This window comes from Zootoca vivipara, chromosome 4, assembly GCF_965207765.1.
Source record: "Zootoca vivipara chromosome 4, rZooViv2.hap1.1, whole genome shotgun sequence".
NCBI lineage: Eukaryota > Metazoa > Chordata > Lepidosauria > Squamata > Lacertidae > Zootoca > Zootoca vivipara.
In genome coordinates, this window is record NC_142587.1 from 38,304,469 (window position 1) to 38,327,226 (window position 22,758).

Genomic DNA, 22,758 nt, shown 5'->3' on the forward strand with positions numbered 1-22,758 from the left:
CAGGTTTCAAAGCAAGTTTATTTTTCATTATTGGGTGCAAGTGGGGGGAGTTGACCAATTTCTCTTCGTTTAGAGAGAGAGAGAGACTAAGATCTTTTCAGGGATGAGGAAGAACCTTTTTCAGCCTGACAGCCAAATGTCCTTGTGGACAACCTTTCCTGGGCCATATGTTGATTGTGGGTGTGACCAGAGACCAACAGGGGGTGGAGCAACAGGTGAGAGTCTTACCTTTGTACAGTGGGTGACATTTGAGCTATGTAAAAATCAGATGTTTACACACACACACACACACACACACACACACCCCAAATACCTCCATAACAGACGAGCAATACGCCTTATCACAGTTCAAGGAGACATTCCAGCCAGGTGTAAATTTTTTGTGGAGGATGTATTGTAGGGCAACTGAGGGGTGTCTCTGAGGAAGAGCTGTGGCCTGGGGAGGGTCCTGATGGTCAGACTGAGACAGCTGGATTGGGCCACATTTGGTCCCTGGGTCTAAGGTTCCCCACCCTTGGCTCATACAATAACTGTACAGTGTTATTAAATACCAGTTGCTTAGCGAAGTGTTTAAAATACTACAGTCTGTGGTTTTTTTTACTTGTTCAGTACATAGGTTGACAAGGATAGAAACTGTGAGGTCATAGATAGATAGATAGATAGATAGATAGATAGATAGATAGATAGATAGAGTGGTACCTCTACTTACGAATTTAATGCGTTCCGAACGAACATTCGTAAGTCGAAAAAAATTGTAAGTCGAATCCCATAGGAATGCATTGGGAGAAAAAATTGTAAGTCGAAGCAACCCTATCTAAAAATTCGTAAGTCGAAAAAATCCTATCTAAACCGCATCCAAGATGGCGGACGGAGCTCCATTCGTAAGTAGAAACATTCGTAAGTAGAGGTACCACTGTAGATAGATAGAGACACATACACACACACTCTTTCTCTCTCACACAAACATACACACTTGCCCACTTTTTCAGGTCCAGAGTTGAGTCCCTAAGGTTGGATGGCGCCTTGTATGCATCTTTCTGGCAACTCCTGCATCCTAGCTGCTTTCCTTTGGACCACATCAGCGAGGCCAAGAGGAGGGTCTTCTTGTCTCTGCAGCCCAGGACTTCCACACATACTGCCCAGGCTTACGTCCCAGGGAGGTTACTTCGGTGCTGCTAATACAGCGGTTTGACTTCACCCCTGGAGGCGCACTCCATTGTCTCTTGAGACAGATAGCTGTCAACAACAAATATGCCTGGATAAGAAACAACACTTTAATAACCCATCAGGCAAAACAGAACACTTAAAGGTACAACAGAAACCGCTTCAGCTCATCTGGTAGCAGAAGTTCACTCATTCTCTGTCGCTGTTTGCATCCCAAGGTCTTCCGTATGCAAAGGCGGCACAACTGCATCAAGGAGAAGGGCCCTGGAGAGGGGAAGAGGCCAAAGAAACAAGCAAGGTATTATTGACTTCATATCACTTTTCCGCAGAACACCGTCTGCAGCTGCATCACAAGGTCAACTTTTCTGAGACCCGGAGCAGCTGCACTGAAACAAAACAGCTTTGAGTTCTCTGCTCTCACAGTGCACCTGAAAGCTTCAAGAAATTCTTGTGTTTGGCTTTTTCCAAATTGAGATATATTGTTCAAGATCAAAAGCAAATTACTGCATAAGAGAATGATGGGCTGAAACAAAAACAAACAAAGCAACTGACTGTATTACGAAGGCTATTGCTAAATGGGAAATGAAATAATATAAAAATAGATTTGATTGTCTGTAAACTTTGGGTCTGTAATCCTGAATATATATATATATATTTTTGCAGCAACCAATTCTTGCCATACGGCTTTAAGCTGAAAGTGGAATAGCATTGATTTTAGCTAAGTGGGCCATTCTACTTTCTCCAGCCCCAAATGGTGATAGTAGTGGGATTTCAGCCTTGACCATTATCTGTGGGAAAAGAGTTAAATACTGCCTTTACCTCAATGAATTTGCAATCCTTTTCTCCCCTTGCTGAAACTGCAGGGCAGGGTGGAGGGAGAGAGAAAAATAGATACAAAGGAGAAGGTCAGAGTGATAGTGCTGATTTCCAGGCAGGAGAGATAGTCTACTATAGAACAGGAAGTTGCTAGTGCAAGTTCTATCACAGCTTAAAACCATACAGGAAAGCAACTGAATAACAGATCTCCTGGGGAAAATACACAGGAAGTTAATTGGGTTAAAAGAGTAAGATTTTCTGAACTTGGGTGGGGGGGCAACAACCTCAAAGCTGAAGAGGGGAAAAAATGGGAGGGTTATCTTTTGATCATGATATCATGCAGAGCAGATGCTCAGTGTGGGAGCAGCTTTTGTCAGCAAAAAAAACTAAATTTATCCCCTCAGCTACATTAGTGGTTGCGAGGGTCTCCCCTCTGATATAAAAAAATGAATTTGATGGGAACAAAAAGATATCTCTCTCGGGCCTAACACCCCTCATAGAGTAGCATTGCACAAACCGTGTCACAATGGATTTCAAGCAGGGAGCAACAACACTACGCAAGAGTAGAAACAGAATACAGATCTCTAGGTCGCGCAAGTAAATGAACAGCAGGCAGAAAAGGGGAAACTCTCCTCTGGGGCCATGATCCAGTGCTAACAGGGGAAATTGCCTTTCCAGACTCAAGGGCTACGTAGAGTGTAATATCTGAATGTGGGCACAGTATAGAGATTTCCCAATGGTTTTTTTTAAAAAAACCTATCATCAAAATACTTATTTTTGTACAGCCCAGTGCCGGATTTACGTATAAGCTAAACAAGCTATAGCTTAGGGCCCCACTCTCTTGGGGCCCCCCCAAATGGATGTAAAGGTAAAGGGAGCCCTGACCATTAGGTCCAGTCGTAACCGACTCTGGGGTTGCGGCGCTCATCTCGCGTTATTGGCGTTAATGGATGTACGTTTCCAAAATATATGCCAATGCGTTTGCATCATTGTTTGTTATGAATAAATACATTGTTGACAAAGGACAGCTAGACATATAAAGGGCCCCATTACCTTCAGTAGCTTAGGGCCTCATCAAACCTAAATCCAGCCCATTTCAAGTGTTCAAAATGCTTAGCATATATTATATCACTAATTCTAGATGGAATGTCATATCATCCAATAACCGGTTTCTTATTGTGCCAGTTTGTGATAACCCAGAGGAAAGCAAACTCTATCCAAGATCATACGTGGAAAACAACAATGCTCGTTTGTTTGTTTGTTTGCTTGCTTGCTTGTTTGAATGCATGATGTGTGTTGCAACAGAAATGTTAGAGCTGCCACACTAAAGTCAAACATCTCATTATGATTTAATGGAGCTGAGCACAGTCATTCATATCCACTATTTAGCTCTCATTAGCAGCTATATTATTTATCTGCCAACTGCAAGATGAACATCGTATTTTCTTATAAAACATGGTAATTAAATATGGCAACAGAGCTTTTAAAAGCCTTTCCTCAGTGCAATTCATACTTGTGGCCTTCAAAACATTTCACAATAGTATAATAACTATGCATAGATAGCAGGAGTTAGGCTATAGATATATTTCATCTTTTATTTATCCCTTGAAATGATTCCACACAGATGCAACTATGTTGGCAGGAACTACTACTGTAGCACATCAGGTCTATATAGCAAACCTTCTATGGCTTCATATATGACATTTACACTAGCGTTATAAAAAAAAAAAAACACCAACCCACCATCATTTATATAGGCAAACTCGGCCCTCCAGATGTTTTGGAACTACAACTCCCATCACTCCTAGCTAGCAGGACCAGTGGTCAGGGATGATGGGAGTTATAGTCCCAAAACATCTGGAGGGCCGAGTTTGCCTATGCCTGATTTATATCATACAATGCATATCCCCTAGTTTCTGTATATAACATTTTGATCTAAGTGAATATGTGTGTCTAAGTGTGTAGACATAGATATAAATATCGAGTATGCATAAAGAGCTTCCTATCCTGGGAAACATAACAAGCAGGATCAATATGAAGTAGTTTTATGCTTATCAGGAAATATGCAAAAGGAAATATTAATTTTCTTAGATAATACAGTCCCACTGGTCTGTTTTTCTTTTATACTATCTGCTGTATTATTTCAATGCAACAAATAGTATCTAATAACAATAATAGTGAACCACATATGCACAAGAAAATCGTGTCTATTTTGATGGGTATAAATTTTCTGGAAAGAGGCGTATAGCAGAAGGGAACCTGCTAGCAAAGCATTCACATGTTGTTGTCACACCAGAGGATGCATTTTGGCAGTACGGTACATCCTACAAGACTTTTTTTCCTTCTTGGAGCACTTTCCCACCCAACTTATTTCTGTTTCATACCAAGAAATACGGGCATGGATACTAGTCTTTGAACAAAAATCGCAAAGAGTAACTAGGATAAAAACCAAGGTTTCGGAGTTACAAGAACACACAGTTCTACTTTCTTCCGAGACCTGGATCCTACAAAGATGTCCTTGAATGTGTAGCAATCGACATGTGTACCCCCTTATCACAACTTCAGGGTCACATTGTGGCATCAGTTGTTGTAACCAAGTCGAGATATCTGCAAGGTTTATTATTATTATTTAGCTCAGATTAAGAAGTATTATTAACAATGTGGGTGGAGTGGGAGGAGAGAGAGAGAAGAGAGAGAGAGAGAGAGAGAGAGAGAGAGAGAGAGAGAGAGAGAGAGAGAGAGAGAGAGAGAGAGAGAGAGAGAGAGCCCTTTTCAAAGCATGATTCAGCTCCCTCAAATACTTTGAATTTGAAAGAAACAAAGATTAATAGGCACCTTCTCTCTGCAGCAAGGTCTGCACTAGTGTGTTCTTTGGAGGAACCAGGTCTGTTGGCTTTTTGCCCTCGGCATTCACAGCCCCGATGTCTGCTCCAAACTCAATAAGTAAATGCACTAAGTTAGCATTGGAGGTTTGAGCAGCCATGTGGAGAGGGGAATTCAGTCCTTTCCCAATATTTGCACTCGCTCCTGGGGGGAGAAGAGGAAAGGAAAAAGTTAAAACTAGCAAAAGCTGCAGTTCACCATATTCTTTATTACCTCTGGTCAGTTTAAGGATCATTTCAGGCTCACAGAATCTCCTCCTATATATGCACATTAGTTGTTGAGGTGTGTTTTTTTTAGTTTAAATTTCAACTGGCTTCAAGCCTGTTCACAAATTGAGGCTTGCAGCCAAAGCAACGTGGAAACTGAACATACATGAAAGGATTCAGGGATGCTCACAAAGAATGATTGATGCCTTTGCACAGTACAGGTCCCAGTGTTCTTGACAATTAACCTAAGAAGCAAATATTTCAACCCACATAGGTTGTCTCAGGCAGGTGTTTGAGTTGGCAGGAGAACACAGAGCAAAGCTGTAGAAAGCTACAAGGCAAAGTTCACTTCTGTCTGTGCAAAATTTGTTACAGTTTAGCCAAACTGAGGTACTCACTCTGGTATCACTAGGTGTGAATCTCTCAGTTCGGCAACTCAAACGTCCGACACGGCTTCCGCTTGAGCTCTTTCAACCAATTAGAAGCCGCGCCTCAGTTGTCGAATATTTCGGAAGTCAAACGGTCTTCCAGAATGTATTACATTCGACAACCAAGGTTTGACTGTGTCTGTTATTCTACTGTAAGACAGGAACCTGTGCACTCCCCACCACTACCAGGGGACGGACAGACAGACAGACAGACAGACAGACAGACAGACAGACAGACAGACAGACAGACAGACACACACACACACACACACACACAGAGAGAGAGAGAGAGAGAGAGAGAGAGAGAGAGAGAGAGAGAGAGAGAGAGAGAGAGAGAGATGCTGGACTAGAACTTCCATTATTCCTGATCACTGGCCATACTGATTGCAGCTGATAGGATTTGGAGTTTAGCAGGCTTCTCATCCCTGCTATAAGAGAATGGTATGTTCCTAGTGGCCTTAAGTAAATTTGCAATTTTAGTGCAATCAGCGCTAGGAGAAGAATACCCTCTGTACTCTTGATTTGAGGAAAGACTGTGGCTCAGTAGGCTTCGCATGGAAAAGGTCCCAGGTTCAATCCCCAGCATCTCCACGTCGGGTTGGGAGGCATCTGACTGAAACCCTGGAAAACCATTGCCAGTCTATACTGAGACAAAAGATCTGGTTCATATAAGGGAGCTTCCTGTATTGCTATGATGGGGTGGACAGGTTCGAGAAGGGGCCTATGAGCGTTGGTGGTTTTGTGTTTGCATCGGCCATGGCCACCTCTGAGTAAGGAGAACCTTGTTGTGGTGGATCTAACTCAGCGTTTCTCAACCGCTGTTCCGTGGCACACTAGTGTGCCACGAGATGCTGGCTGGTGCGCCGCGACGTGCGGCGACGAGAAGGGCGATTTGCGGTGGTGTGGTGGCTGTTGAGAGCTGTGCTCGCCCCGCGTCGTGACCCGGCCGGCTTCCTTTCCGGCGGGTCAGTGTTGTGTATTGGCGGCCGCCAGGCACGTGACAATGCAAATCGCCCTTCTCGTCGCCGCACGTCGCGGCAAAATTTAGACAAACTAAACTAAAATTTAGACAAACTTAAAGAAGCTGGCTGGATGAGCTCAACCTGAAACTTGCTGAGCAAAGGATTGTGCTGGCAGAGAAATCAGCGGCTTGTGAAGCCTTATTACAGGAGATTGCAACCAACACAGCAATTGGCAAGTGTTTCTTACAGTCATAATTATATAGTCAATATAGGGCGGCACAGAGTTAAATTTTTTAACTTTTTTAATGGTGGTGTGCCTCGTGATTTTTTTCATGGAACAAGTGTGCCTTGGCCCAAAAAAGGTTGAGAAACACTGATCTAACTTGTTAAAATATGAGCTTATTTATTTCAGTGGCTGCTGTCCAAACAGATACCCTGGGATCTGTTAATACCTTACAAATTCTGCAGGCAAAATTTTTGCATCACTGTTATTTCCCTTTTGGGGGTGGGGATTCGTTCTTCCCTTGCTGTTTTTGGGATTCCCTCCCTCTGCTTAGGTTTTCTAAAAAAACTGTTGTATACCTGTATACCTGAAGGAGCGGCTCCACCTTCATCATCCAACCCAGATACTGAGAGGTTCAGGCAGAGGACCTTCTCAGTAGTAGAATTCACCCTGCGGAATGCCCTCCCATCAGACTCAACAACTATTTGAGTTTCAGAAGACACCTGAAGGCAGCCCTGTTCAGGGAAGTTTTTCAAAGAATCATGGAATCATACGGTAGACTTGGAAGAGACCACAAGGGCCATCCAGTCCAACCCCCTGCCAAGCAGGAAACACCATCAAAGCATTCCTGACAGATGGCTGTCAAGCCTCCGCTTAAAGACCTCCAAAGAAGGAGACTCCACCACACTCCTTGGCAGCAAGTTCCACTGTCAAACAGCTCTTACTGTCAGGAAGTTCTTCCTAATGTTTAGGTGGAATCTTCTTTCTTGTAGCTTGAATCCAACCTTTCACCCTCTTCTATATGACATCCTTTTATATATTTGAACATGGCTATCATATCACCCCTTAACCTTCTCTCCTCCAGGCTAAACATACCCAGCTCCCTAAGCCGTTCCTCATAAATGGTTGATGTTTTATTTAATGGTTGCTTGTTTAATGGTTGATGTTTTATTGTGTTTTTAGTATTTTGTTGGGAACTGCCAAGTCAAATGGGCAGCATATTGTTGTTGTTGTTGTTGTTGTTGTTGTTGTTGCAGACAGGCTGGCTCATAGCCTTTCTTTTGTGTGTAGATGGTGTCATTTTGGCTTCATAAGGATCCATCTTTGAAGAGGGAGTTTGCTATTGGCTTACAAGTCAAGGGTAGCCAACATGGTTCTCTCCAGATGTTTTAAACTACAATTCCCATCAGCCCCAGCCAGTGTGGCCAAAGGTCATGGATAACTGGAGCTGTAGTCTACAATGTATGGAGACACCATGTTGCCTACCACTGAAGCAGGATATAACGTTTTAAAAATTACCTGACTCAAGTAATTTTTTGACACAGTCCTCTTGCTGGCTCTCACAAGCGACGTAGAGTGGAGTACCAAGATGCTTTATGTTGTGATCAATATTGACTCCGTGGGATACAAGGGCTTCCACACATTTGGTATGACCTTTAAAGGATTACAGGCAGTTTATAAGTCATATCAAAACCAACCTGATGACTAAAACATTGTAGCCCTGATAGAAATCAGCAAGTCTTTGCTGTCATTTCAAAAATTTTCCAGTTTCATCCACTCTCTATGACTCCAGCATTAAGGTTTCTTTTTCTGCCAAATTTTAATGAACCTATTTTGTGGGATCGACGGTTGCTGCTTCCGCACAATAAAATTCAAACAAACATTGTTTCCCGGATTATATTATTTCCTAACCACCCCAATAAAACAGGGCTTAGCCCTCTTAGAAAGCCAGTGTGATAGAAGTTGTGCTCAATGGTAACACTAAACCATAGTTTATCATTATGGTAATAAGCCTACTCGCTTCCTGGACTTGCACCCTGCCCTCCCTCCTTTGGTGCATCTGTAAGGTAGTGAATGGAATCACTTTCTGTTTTAGATTCACTGCAGTTAGGCGTGCCAACCAAACCCTGCACTGTGGTTAATGCTGGTTAATGAAAACAAACTGGCTGCGTAAACCGTGGTTTGATTAAACATACATACACATCACAGGTGGTTTTGAATTTATATGCAACCCATGCATTTAAATGAAACAACGAATGCAAAGATTGTGTTGGCATAAAGGCAACATCTGCTAACATTTACCTCGCTTAGCAGCTTCGTGGATAGGCGACGCCAGATCGCACACCGCATGGGGGCTGGCTCCATGCTGCAGTAACAGGTTCAAGCAGTCTACACTGCCACTGACACAAGCATTGAACAAAGGGGTGTTCCAGTCAATGGTAGCCATGTTCACCTGAAAGGAAGAGAGCCAGCAATGTAGCTGCTGCCTAACGCGGTGGAACAAGCATTCGGAAAGCAGCCATGCAACTGAATACATACTACCCACCCCACCTTAAGTCATTTTGTTGGCATTAAGCGTGGCATTTTCGTCAGCCAGAAATAAGCATATGCCACCTGGCTTTCAATTTGAGACCTTCTTGTTGTTTTCAGTGCTAAGACACAGCCCTAAGAATGTTGATAACGAAGTGCTTTGGAGCATCATCAGAATGTGGTTTGCTCACACCCTGTTCCCATCCAGCCAAGATCGGGGGCAATGACTTTCAGAGAGATTCCAGCCCCTGGAACAAATTACTGCAATCAGTCAGCAGCAACATTGCACATAGCATATGCAATTCTAGAATATTTATTCTATTCTTAATAGATTGTCCTGGCGGTGACTGGGAAGGATTTTTTTTCCCCAGTCAGTGCCGATGAGAAAGTAGCATTTGGGGGGGGGGGTGTCATCATTGACATGGCTCACTTTCTTGAGCTATCAGGGCATCTTATTTCTGCATGGACCAAAATCCTAGACATCGTCAAGGTACTCACATTGGCCCCGTGTTTTAACAAGACACTGGCACAGGCAGAATGCCCCCCTAAGCAAGCTTCATGGAGAGGAGATACACAATCTGCTGTCACAAGATTCACACTACTTCCCTGATAAAAGAAAGGATAATTAGAGGCTGATTCCTGCATTATCACATGAATCTGAAATATTTGATGTTGCCAGCAGTACAAGTCTATTCACTACTACTCAGAAGCAAGTCCCATTAAATTAAATTAAATTAAATTCAACAAGGTAAGTGTTGTGTACAGCATCACAGTCCTAAGCAGTCTCAGAGACGGTAGCGATTGTTGTTTTAGTTGCATAAGTCCCACCGATGTGAGGAATGATTGGTTCACTCAAGGGTTATTCTTGATATGCAAACTTACTTCAACAATGTTGCATCTGCAGAATGCAGATGTGTTGCTTCCCTATCTGTCTATTCCCAGTTGCCTTAGAAATTGTAGGGACCTTTTTGCTAATCCACCATTATTAAAAGACTGAAAATGACAACCTAGGAACATAGGACACAGGGCCGTCTCAAGCCAGTCAGGCGCCGTGGCGCGGAGATCGCTCCAGCCCCCCCGCCCTGGTGGGTGGACGCCGTGCACAGCACGGCTTCCGCGCTGCTTTGCCATGCAGCGCCCTCCTGCCAGCCCCGCACCACCGAGACTACCCCAGAGCCGGGCCTGATAGGACACTGCCTCAGACCATTGGTCCATTTAGTTCAGTATTCCAGATACTGACTGGTAGCTAGTGATGGACTAATTGTTCTCTCATTTTATCCGTTTTTCAAATCTTAAAATCAGTTCCTGACATTTCTGCAGCAATGTGGGATTTATTTATTTATTCTAAAAAAAACCACCAGCATTTTAGTGCAAATTACTCCCAATAAACACATTTTTATATGCAGTGTCGGCTAATATACATTTCTGTAAACAATTTCCCCCTAACAGGATGCATTTTATCAATATAGAATTGCACACTTTTGTCTAATAGATTCATATTCACATTCTTTGGTTGGAGTGGAGGGGGTGACGATGGCCATTTGAATTGAACGCAGCTTATTATTGATCATATTGAATATATCCCTGTACTATACCTGTTCAAGCTCAGAGAGGAACCAAGTAAAAGGTTGACTTAGGAATCCCAAAGCGGGGCCTGACTCATAGTACCTTTCACCCTGTGTTATGCCAGAGGCCCCAATGAAGTAAAAGCCTTGAGAAAGAGACATTGCAGGAAGACAGAGCAGCCTTGCCAAAAGGAAAACATTCCTAGCAAAAGGATTCCCTTATCAGAAGGGAATGATGCGCTAAGCTGCCCCAGACAGGGAACATGCCCAAGGACACAGGGAGAAAGTCAGAGACAGTAACTGACGGCATGCACAGATGATGTGGAGGAGGGGGCAAGGATGCACAGACCACCATAGTGCGTCTGTGCTCTATGTTTCTGACCTTTTGCCTTGCGTGGATGCTTTAGATCCTGCATCTGTGCCTTAGGAAATCATAGTCAGAAAAGGGTATAAGAATTGAGTTTGGAAATTCATTCCTTTGTACTTGCTCTGTGAGTTGTTACTTGACAAGTACCTTTATTTGCAAATAAAAAGCCTTTCTCCTTTAAAGAGAAACCCCGGAGTCTCCATTGGCTGCTTCCTGTCATTTTCTTACTGGGTGCAACACAGAACCCGGTTACAGCAATAAGGCTGCAGGAGAACAACATTGCAAAGTTCAGAGACTCTGCACAGCTGTTGTTAATATACTACTGCATTAGTCAGCAGTGCCATTCCCCACACCCATGTTCTTTTTTGCAATTCCTATTTACAAGTAAATTCCACTCAGGAAGGTTGATCCCGATGCTAATGACAAGCCTCCTGTTTGCAGTTTCAGCTTGTTGATCTGGGCTCTGATGTGAATAGCCTTTGTAAATTTCCGCAATGTCTGTTTCTTTTCCAGAGTGGTAGGGGTGTTATTTACTGATACCCTCTCATTGTTTTCTCTTTCTTTTTCAAACGATAAAATGGCGTTATATATAAAAAAATAAGTTTCAACATTTAAAAAGGAAGTGAGAGGAAATCAGTTAAGTAAGGCTACCATCCTAACTTGACAGCAAATCCCATGGCATTTAATAGGACTGATTTCTGACATCGTTAGGATTGTAAATCTCTGCCCCACACCCACTACAATCCCGGAAGGAGAAACAAACACCCGGGGGGGGGGGATTAGATAGGGTCTATTGCAGGCTTATTAACTACTCGCCCCTAGGCCTGGATCAAAAGCAATAAAAGTTCATCAATAAAATGGACTGGACTTGCAAAGAGAGAGTGTTCAGTTTAAAGACACTGGAGCCCCGTAATGCCGTAATAGCATTTTACCTGCTCACGCTGGACAAGCTGATGCTGCAATTGTATCTTATTGCAAAATAATCACTATAAATTGAGGGTGGGAAAACTTGGGAGGCTTACCCATAAAATACTAGACTGCAACAGTTAATAACACCATGGGTGCCTATTAAAAAAGTGAGTGGACACAGAAAGAAGTGCTCATATGGAAGCATCTCTGTTCACAGAATTGGAAGTGACCTCAAAGGCCATGTAGCCCACCACCCTGCCAATGCAGCAAACAATTGTCACAGCATCCCAGGGCATCCCACTTTAAAAAAACTATTAACAAAGGGGGATCCACCGCCTTCCAAGACAGTCTGTTCCAGTACCAGCTAGTGGGGCAGAGTGTCACTCGCCTGGCTTCCCAAAACAGATTGCTGCCGGTAATCAAGGCTGGGTGGGTAGGTGGGTGTTGAGGTGGCAGAGAGGTCAGCATGGTTGCAGCAGCAGAAGTGTTGGACTGGCTCTGCTGCCGCATCTGCACCACGCCAGCATCACCACTGCCTCACCTGCTCTGTTATCAGCAGTGACCTCCACATGGGAAGTTGAGTGAGCAATGCTGCTCTGCCTCACCAGCTGCTACTGGTCTGGTCCATTCAACAATATCCTTCCTTTTGCCTTCAATACAACTTTCTTAATGGGATTCATGTGTAGCGTTCCTCTTAAACTATGCTACATGTTTATATATCATTCTTTTTTTCAGTCCACTTAGTCAACATTAACATGTAGCTTCCAGAAAGCTCCCGTTGTCATTAGTGGACTTATGCAAAAGTGAGATGGATAATCACCATTCTTCCTACAAAGAACAACTGAAAGGACCTCTTTCTTCCCTTTCCAACTCTCAACTCTTACCTCAACTCCTCTTGTTGTTTGTTTGTTTTTTTAATAGCTCGCAAGACTACCATTTTCTGAAGATCTTACATTTTAGTTCTCCTTCAGGTCAACACGTATGTCAAACCTTTGCTACCTTGCTGCATAAAATGGAGTATGCCTTCAACAAGAGGCTTAATGAGCAAGACAAACTCAATGTTTATCTCCCCAATGGTGCAGTACCTGATGGATGAGTTTCTTCAGAGCAAGCAGCCGCCCATGAATGGAAGCATCGTGCAAAGGAGACCAGTCAGAAACAAAATCTGCATTAAGAGGGGAAACAAGGCTTAAGAATAAGAATGCGATTAAATGAGGTTATCTACTCTTGGTTTGGGGAAAGTAGCTCAGTAAATCCGGCACTGTCTAAAAGGATTCTTAAGGGTTAAGCGATATCCATGTGTTTTAAATGTGATTACTTCATCCCTGCTTCAGTAAGCAAAAGCAATTGTGTTTTATTACCCAACCTGTCAACCTGATCTCAAGGCAATGAACTCCGAGGGAAGGCCAAACTGTTGCATGCTAGAGAAAGAGATAAAAAGTCAGTGTCGTAGCACATCCATTGGCATGCCTTTTCCTTTCTTTTCCTCTTCAATGATGATGCTTGGCTAGTGTCCATATATATACTACCTTGATATATTCTCCTTGTTTGCATTACCCAGGAGGCAGAACAACAGATTGTGCCAGGTATGCCTGCCTATACTGTTTTTACTCCTCTTCCTCTGTTATTTCTCCTGGGTCAGATTTTAGCTGATATACTCTTCAGAATAAGGACAGCATGCACTTTGATTGTTTAATAGCAACAGCAGCAGCAATTGGTACATTCTGGAATGATTTAGAGACTGAAATACCATTCAGAATGTCATCAAGAGAGAAGGTCCAGCTGCTGGCAATTTATGGTTTTCCGCTCAGTTTGATAATAAAGATGCTGCAGTACCTATCTGTGAGAGGAGACTCCTTCCATGTTTTGTCACAGATCATTAACTAAACTGCTAAACAAACATAAATCCTCAATAATGGCTCACTGGAAACACAGCTCAGCAAAACAAACAGTGAAACCTGAAAAAGTATCAAAATACCCTCTCAATAACTTGTTCCTTAACTATTTTTCACTCCATTCCATTTTTAAAATCTCATCCACGCCCTCATACAGTGGTAACACTAGCTCAGACAAAATCATTAAAACAAAACCTTTATTTTCTAAACAGGACCTGAACTTGCTTAATTTGGGAGACGCTTCTCCCTATTTTGCTGCTGTCACTTGCATATCGTAGTTGGAAAAGGGAAGTCCTGGGCACCTCTTCTTAAGTAGCTAAGTCAGCAGTTTGTTTTTAACATCCTGAAAAATAATAATATGTTATCCTGAACTCAGCACCAATGTCTCTGTGTCTTATCCATGTAAAAATCACCGCCTCCCCCCATCAGATCAACAGGGAAACTAAGAGGAAAATGCAAACAGAATCACTTGTCTGCCGTGAAGGATTTTCCAAGGTTACAGCCAGCTATGATCCAATCTGTATCTGCAGAACACCATGTAATAGAACCCTCGTGAGACTGTACCCAAGGAAGACCGTAGCTAAGCGGTAGATCACATCGTGCCTTGCAAGGTCCCAAATTCAATGTCAGCTAAATGGGCAGGTGCTAAGTGATGGGACAGGCCTCTTCCAGGTGCTCCGAAAACATCCTGCTAGTTAGAGTAGACTGTGACCCTCCAGATATCATTGGACTCCAGCTCCCATCAGCCCCAGCCAGCACAGCCAATGGCCAGGGATGATGGAAGCTGTAGTTCAGCAACATCTGAAAGGCTACAGGTTCCTCACCCCTGGAGTACTGAGTTCTATGGACCAATGGTCCGACTCAGTATGAGGAGGCGTCACATTTTCCATTTCAGAATGCAGGGTGGGATTCTGAACGCTTAAATGTTTCCCTATGTCGTAAACTTCCTGCATAAAGAAAGCTTATATATCAGACAGAAAGCCTGGCCCTAACTCTTCTCTCTGACATGCTAGTTTTTCAAGGACAAGGCGGTTGTTTTTAGAGTGGGGAGCATTCAGGCTTGTAATTCTCCACCTGCAGGAGAAGGCTGCAATGTATGGTTTTCTGAATCCGTCGATCAAATATGGGAAAAGAATATACTGGGTGGAGTTGAATGTTGCATGAATGTTCCATCGAAGCACTGCTGCCTGCCAGGCAGAATGATCTTGTCCTCGCCACCCCCACATGCTGTTCTGACCCTCCCACGCTATTTTATGATTCCCCCAAGGATTTCTGGTGCAACTGTGGAGAACATGATTGCCGCTGCAATTTGTACATCAGTCCTCCGTAAACATAACAGGCAGTGTGGTAAAGCAGCCAAACTGTGTGCGTTAAGATGTGAAATAGCCAGGTTCCAATCCTCACTCAGGGAAGCTCCCCCATTACATTTGCTCCAGGAAAACAGCCTGGTTACACTGGACTTCCTCGCAAGAAATGCATGTACTGCAGATGCCACAAACCATTGTATATGTGCACCCAGGAATCCTCATTTCCCATACACTTGCATGTGGCTGTTCAAAGAGACATGTACATGTACATAGCCACAATTTGCATATTTGCTGTGTGAAATGCTGGTGTTAACACCAGTGTTTCCTGCACTGATCGTAATGCACAGCACTGCCCTCGGCCATGAAATTCCTTAGTTGGCATTTGGCAAAGTACCCAGTCTTCTCATCCTGTTCTACCTCACATGACTATTCTGAGACAGAGTACAAATGTAATAAATAAAAGTTATATCTAAGTTACGTCTCAGAGAACAGACTTAAAATAACGACAGATGAATTAAAAGGAAAAAATGTATATTGTTATGGCACTTGGAGATTAAATAAGCAATGTGGATTTCGTTCCTCCACTAAACTGAATATTGAGGATAACAGAACTAGGTCCCCATCTATACATTTAAAGCAGGAGCATACCACTTGGAACAGCCACAGGTTCCCTCAAATAATCCTGCTAAGTTAAATTTGTTAAGTATGCTGAAAGTTTTTAGGAGACCCCAATTCCTATCATAGATCCACAATTCTCAGACTGGCTTAACAGTCAATTCCTGGTCCCAGCAAACTCTGGGAATTGTAGTTCTGTTAGGAGAATTGGAGGGGGGATCTCATAACAACTCTCATAAAAAACTATAATACCCAGGATTCTTTGGGGGAAGCCACTACAGTGGTACCTTGGTTGTCAAACGTAAACCATTCCGGGAGTCCGTTCGACTCCCGGAACACTTTGAAAACCAAAGCGTGGCTTCTGATTGGCTGCAGGAGCTTCCTGCACTCAATCTGAAGCCGCAGAAGTCGTGTCGGACGTTCGGCTTCCGGAAAACTTTTGCAAACCGGAACACTCACTTCCGGGTTTGCGGCGTTCGGGAGCCGATTTGTTCAGGAGCCAAGCCGTTTGACAGCCAAGGGACTTGCTTTAAATATATAGTGCAGGTGGGCCCTACATATAGTGTCACTTTTTTTTACCAGGATGGGACAGGAGCACGGTTGGGGCTGTACAGGAGCACAGGTGGAAGGGTTGGTGAAGTCAGGGTTGCAGAGTCACTCTGGTAGATCAAATCAAGCAACACCTCCCATATACACCTATACAGTCTCAACCTCACTTCTATCTACCCTAGCCTCACATTGTCCCAGTAAGTAGTAGCAGCAACAACACTTCTCTTGGGAATGCCCCACCAGGTCAGCTACTCCTGACAGTTAGGTAAAGGTAAAGGGGCCCCTGACCATCAGGTCCAGTCATGTCCGACTCTGGGGTTGCGGCGCTCATCTCGCTCTATAGGCCGAGGGAGCCGGCGTTTGTCCGCAGACAGCTTCCGGGTCATGTGGCCAGCATAACAAAGCTGCTTCTGGTGAACCAGAGCAGCGCACGGAAACACCGTTTACCTTCCCGCCAGAGCGGTCCCTATTTATCTACGGTACTTGCACTTTGATGTGCTTTCGAACTGCTAGGTGGGCAGGAGCTGGGACCGAGCAACGGGAGCTCACTCCGTTGCAAGGATTCGAACCGCCGACCTTCTGATCAGCAAGCCCTAAACTCTGTGGTTTAACCCACAGCACCACCTGACAGTTACAATACTATAATATATATATATATATATATATATCTTAATAAAAATAGATCCGGTAAAACAGGAATGTTTATAAAGCTAATGTCTATATGTATCTTCAACCCGCATACTTCTAAGCATAAATACACACTCATTCATTGTGGCAGCATGTTCAGATCACATGCTGTATCATTAAATCCATTTTTAAATCAACAACAAAAGCAAATCACCGATTCAGCTAACTGCGAAAGAACTATTCTTTATCACAAATGCCAAATGTTCAATATATATTTAAAAAATGCTAGTGAAAGCGGTTTGCCAGTTATCTTAACTTACTGTATACTTGCTTACATCTGGTGGCAATGGTTCGAAACAAGTCACAAATTAGACTGAAAATACCTTAACTTTTCCATTCATCTAGGCTTTTTAACTACCTCCCATATGCTTTTAAAAATGCTTACTACATAGATCACTGTTATTTTAAGCACTGTGGTGCTTTTCACATTTACATTTGATTTTTGCTGCATTTTATTGTTTTTCATTTGCATTGCTAAACTCTTCTGAAAGATGGTATAGAAATGTTCTAAATACATAATTCTATACATTAACTCTCATTGTTCAGCTACGATCCTTCCACCTCCACTTTGAAACAATCTCTTCCCTTTCCTTTTGTAAACACAGCATTATTACTTACCTCCCATCAGTAGATTTGGCAGGTATGTTGGATGAGACTGGCTTTCTGATCTCTGGGATATGCCAGCGTTCGCATTTGCCCCTTTCACATCCATTGCGACACTGGACAGTCTGGCTACTGTTATTTCACTTCACAGCTGAGATCATAAGAGCTCAAATTCCATCTCGTCTGTTAAAAAAAATATATCCCAAGTTCTATGAGTCATTTATTAAGCAGTGTGCATGCAAGTGAAGAACATTTTGGCTTCAGTGCCAGCATCAAGTTTACAGGGACCCAAATACCTGGGCACTCCAGTTTAACAGAACACCTCTTCATTGACTGGGTTAAAAAGTACACGAAGATTTCGGGCACAGAGAACAAAGTGAGGGATGTGGCTGATGTCATATCCTTTCCAGGACCATGTCCAATCAGAGAGTTTGCCTTCTGTTTTTATAAGAAAAAAACTTCTCAGTTGCCAAAAAAACAGGACAGAAAGAGCCAGTTTAACTAGCTCAGCAAACTGTGCCTTCGGGGGATTTATAACAGAGAGAGAAAGAGGGGGGGGGTGTAGCGCTGTCTGCAATGCCTTTATCACAAGGCACAAATTAATTTGTTTTTAGACATCCCATCACAGACATTCAAAAAGAGCATGACTACATGCAGAAATGGCAAGCTGGATCCTTTCTGCACAGAAGTTTTTTTTGCACCACATACCACAAGAATATTAAAACCACATGTTTGGAGAGCTGTTTCCAACTGCTCCTTTATACTCCCTATGGCATGAAAAAGCACAGTGTTAGGCAGAGCTTCTTTATTTCATTTTAATATCTTGACCGCAGATGAACTCAAGCCGACACATGATGAAGGGTAAACAAAGCAAAACCCCATTCAAACCAACACGCCAGTTAGAATAACTGTTCCATTCACCCCCACCCGCGTCTACCCGTTTCTGTTTAGGGACTTGATATTACACTTCGTAGTTTGCATATATTTTTTACCTGAATAGAAACTTATTAACTTAGTGGCCCTTCAAGGAGAAATGGCTGGCAACTCCCCAACTATAATTAAAACAGAGAGGAGCAATAACCATTCATGAGCCTGGCCTAAGGCTCACTGAGCAAGGGGAAAAGGAGAAGATGGGCATCTTATAAGACAGCGGTGACTGCAATGCATGAGGATCCTGTGTTCTTCTTTTGGCAGTTTTTTAATTTTATTTATTTATTTATTATTATTATACAGATAAAACCACTTACCCTATGTGGGCAGTGGTGATTCAGCGTGGGGCTGGCAGAGAGCTGGGGTGCAGTGGATGGGGTGAGGTTCACCTGTGGGGCTGGCTGATGTCAGTAAAAGCCACGGCTGGACAAGTGGGGGGGGGAATTACCCGCCAAAATTCTAATTTCAAATGGGCCAATCAGTACCCTAGTGGGGCGGGCAGTGAAAATAAGTGGTTTGTTTCCTCATTTGTGGAATGGTTCATAGTGTGTTGAAGAAACCATGATTTTTTTAAAAAAAACACCAGGGCTTCGTGTTGTGTATAAATAATGAGACAATTAAAAGGTAGAATTCAATAAAAAATTGATTAGGTATACACACTGTAGCATCATCTGTTAATTTAAAAGTAAGGTAAAAAGGTAAAGGACCCCTGGGTGGTTAAGTCTAGTCAAAGGGGACTATGGCGTGTGGCGCTCATCTCGCTTTCAGGCCGAGGGAGTCGGCGTTTGTCCACAAACAGCTTTCTGGGTCATGTGGCCAACATGACTAAACCACTACTGGCGCAATGGAACACTGTGACGGAAGCCAGAGCACACGGAAATGCTGTTTACCTTCCCGCCACAGCGGTACTTATTTATCTACTTGCACTGGCGTGCTTTCAAACTGCAAGGTTGGCAGGAGCTGGGACAGAGCAATGGAAGCTCACTACGTCGCAGGGATTCAAACTGCCTACTTTCCAATCAGCAAGCTCTTTTAGGAAAATGTGAATGGACTGAGTAGCATAGGTAGCTCATGCCATTATTCCATTTGTTGGAATAGCTCTTAGCCTCCAGAGTGAAACATCAGCCTTAATACTACACATTGATGTGTCTGACAGTCTGGTCTTTGACCGCATTTCACATAACTGACAGTAAACTTAAAGTGGGAGAAGGGGCTATACATCAGGATTGAATGATGAGAATTGGCAGAGCAATGTAGGAACAGTTGCATTATGTCTGCTTTCATTATGCTCAAGGTAAAGCTATCCAGTCTCTTCAACAGTGCCTGTTTTTCGCTATAAAAAATGGCAAATCAAAGGCAGCTGCGATTTTCCACAATTCAGGTTTTGCTTCTGAACATCATTCCTTCTGTTTCTGATGTGCAGGTTTAACTGCCAGCACTTACACAAGGTGAAACTATCAGCAGTCTGGTGGAGCCCTTAAGTTTGCAGAAAATAAACTACATGAGAAGGACATAACAACCGTGACATCAAAGAAGAATGGGAACCTTTTACAAACTATTTAAAAAGACAACAAAAGGATTTGGACTCCTTGGCAGGTTTTGAATAAACACCCACAATTTATTAGTAGAACATATGATAGATAAGGCAATGATATGTACAATTTATAAACATTGCAGAAAACAATATGTACAAACAAATCAGAAGAGAGTTGAGGGAAGTCCTTAGAGCACGGGTCCCAAACTAAGGCCCGGGGGCCGGATGCGGCCCAATTGCCTTCTAAATCCGGCCCACAGACGGTCCGGGAATCAGCATGTTTTTACATGAGTAGAATGTGTCCTTTTATTTAAAATGCATCTCTAGGTTATTTGTGGGGCCTGCCTGGTGTTTTTACATGAGTAGAATGTGTCCTTTTATTTAAAATGCATCTCTGGGTTGTTTGTGGGGCATAGGAATTTGTTCATATTTTTTTTCAAAATATAGTCCGGCCCCCCACAAGGTCTGAGGCACAGAGGACCGGCCCCCTGCTGAAAAAGTTTGCTGACCCCTGCCTTAGAGGGAGGGAGAGGGAGGGAGGGGAGGAATTGTAATTGGTTATGTATCGGAAATTTGTATTGTTTAACAAATCTTTTTCTTTAATAAATATCTATTTTTTAATTTAAAAAGATCTTAAGAAAGCTCATGGGATCTTACCTCCTCACACTAGGTCCCCCAGACACTTCTTTTCCAGCTCCAAGGAGGCAGGGAAGGAAGGCAGGAACAAGATCACTCCAGGCACTTGGGAGCAATATTCTTCACGTTTCCTTTTGTTGCTCTTCCCAGTTTCGTTCCTGCTAGCAGGCTGAAAAGAAGTGCATGGGGGATCTAGTACTGTACGAGTAGGTAAGATCCCAGGGGATTTCTTGAGATTTAAGTCTTCTCTGAAGGGGCCTTACCTGCTGGGCATGGCTGGCTAGGGGGGGGGGGTCAGGAGAAGCAAGGCCTTTAACTTAGCAACTACATGATCCTGCAAGCCTTCCCTCCCTCCCAGTTCCGAGACAAAGGAAAAGAGCTGGCAGAGTCACAGACTGCTGGAAGGATCTGGGCTTTCAGATGCCTCTCATACCTTTGCTGCCTTTTGCCTAAGAACCTCAGATTTGATGTCCAAAGCCTCTTAAGACTCACAAATTCATTATGCTTTTTGCGGCACCAGCCTTTTAGATAGTAGCAAGCCGATACGCATTGCAGTGCCCTGTTTTCAAACTCTTCTAATCATCTTCTGTATGCATACCAAATCCCAACTTTTGGTTCCTTCCAGTAAGTGTGTAAGATTGTAGCTCTATAAATAAAGCTGTCAAAACATTTAGAAATTGTTTCATAAATGTCAAACAGTGGAACGCACCGAACCCTTTTGAAAACTTTAGACAGAGAGATATTGACTCTTACTTAATAGGAAAACCTTTAGACTAGTTTGGTGTAGTTCCGTGACCATTTTTTATGTGTGCTAGTCTGAATAATTTAAGTTATAGAAAATATAAATACTGATTTTTAAATAAAAAAGGTTATTCTATAAAAGACTGGGTTTGTTTGTTTGTTTGTTTTAAAAGTGACCCTGTGCATTTTATAGAACATTACAAAATAGGATATTACAAAAGAATTTCAGAAATAGACTGGAAAGAGAAGTTGCTGAACTGCAACTTATTACCAAGCTTAAAACCACGGAGAGACCAGGTCTGAATAAAGACATTGGATTCTTATCTCATTATACATGATAAAGCTATCTTTAGCCATCTTACCCGCTGCGCCCGCAAGAGGTACACCGCTGGCCGCCCCAGGCACATCTCTCGGCTGTTCAGCGGCTTCAGGCCGCTCTCTGGAGGCGCGTGAGCCTGGGGCCGCCTCTGCCGCGCGCAGGGGCGTCGCAACAGGGGGCGGGCAACACCGGGATGGGTTGCGCAGCCCTACGGCCAGGCTGGGTTGCACAGGGCTCCGACCCTCCAGGCGGTAGCCGCGCTGCACCGGCCCGCCGCACTGGGAAACGGGGCGGGGCGCCGGAGGGATCCGTCGCACCACGGCGCCAGGTATGCTCCAGACGGCCCTGGCCCATAGGGTGCTTGCAAGCACAGGCAGCACTTTCTTCAATTTCCCCCTGCAGCATCCTGCTTATTGTTTTAAGAAGTGACATAACAGACATTATAAAATTATGGATGGCATGGAGAAAGTGGACAGAGAAAAGCCTCCCCCCCCCCAATGCTAGAACTTGTGGACCTCCAATGAACTGGAATGCTGAAACGTTAAGCAGAATTAATATTTCGTTACGTTATGGAACAGGTCGCTTGCATATTTCCCACAGGCACCTGTTTGTCCACTGTGAGAACAGGATGCTAGACTAGATGGGTCATTGGCATTTTCTTATGCGTCAGACAAGTCACCTTGTCACATAACTGGCTCTGAGCAATGCAGCAGTAAACCTGCATTACTGTGCACTCTGCCTAAATAATAGTGAGATTGCTTGGCACTCGGATATCACAGGGAATAGTGAACATGAATTGGCAAAAAGTTTCATATTTGACAAAACGAACTGGTGTTTTGTGGAAGAGAGAACAAAACTAGGGCTGCCGTATGTCTGGGATTTCAAAGACGGAATTAACATCTAGGGTAAATTGCCGAAAAGGTGACGCTTTGTCCTGGAATCTGGATCTTAAGTAAGTTAATTATTGAAAAAGCACATTTGTGTTTTTTGGGAGGGAAACGCCTCAAACTTAGGGGTTTGTCTAAAAAAAAGCTCAACAACTTAGGGGCTCTGGTTTTTACTTTTGGAAGTATGTCAACCAACCCTAGCAAAACATTTCTGAAATAGAT

The 22,758-nt window shown here is 43.3% G+C and overlaps 1 protein-coding gene across 5 annotated transcripts; it reads right to left on the minus strand.

The window, feature by feature from the left end:
* Positions 1-1,252: 1,252 nt before the first annotated feature.
* ASB9 (ankyrin repeat and SOCS box containing 9) lies at positions 1,253-20,956 on the minus strand. 5 transcript variants are annotated; one of them, XM_088667743.1, is made up of 9 exons: positions 20,611-20,956; positions 17,505-17,672; positions 12,919-12,998; positions 9,491-9,598; positions 8,765-8,915; positions 7,982-8,116; positions 4,816-5,007; positions 1,984-2,021; positions 1,253-1,428 (listed from the first exon to the last, which is right to left on the minus strand). In XM_088667743.1, the coding sequence occupies exons 2-9, from the start codon at positions 17,596-17,598 to the stop codon at positions 1,414-1,416; spliced, it is 813 nt and encodes a 270-aa protein (XP_088523869.1). In that variant the 5' UTR covers positions 17,599-17,672; positions 20,611-20,956; the 3' UTR covers positions 1,253-1,413. The 5 variants fall into 5 exon arrangements, with proteins under 5 accessions (XP_088523869.1, XP_034972088.1, XP_088523868.1 ...); XM_035116197.3 differs by lacking the exon at positions 20,611-20,956 and adding an exon at positions 17,786-17,925; XM_088667742.1 differs by lacking the exon at positions 1,984-2,021.
* Between the last annotated feature and the right edge of the window lie 1,802 nt (positions 20,957-22,758).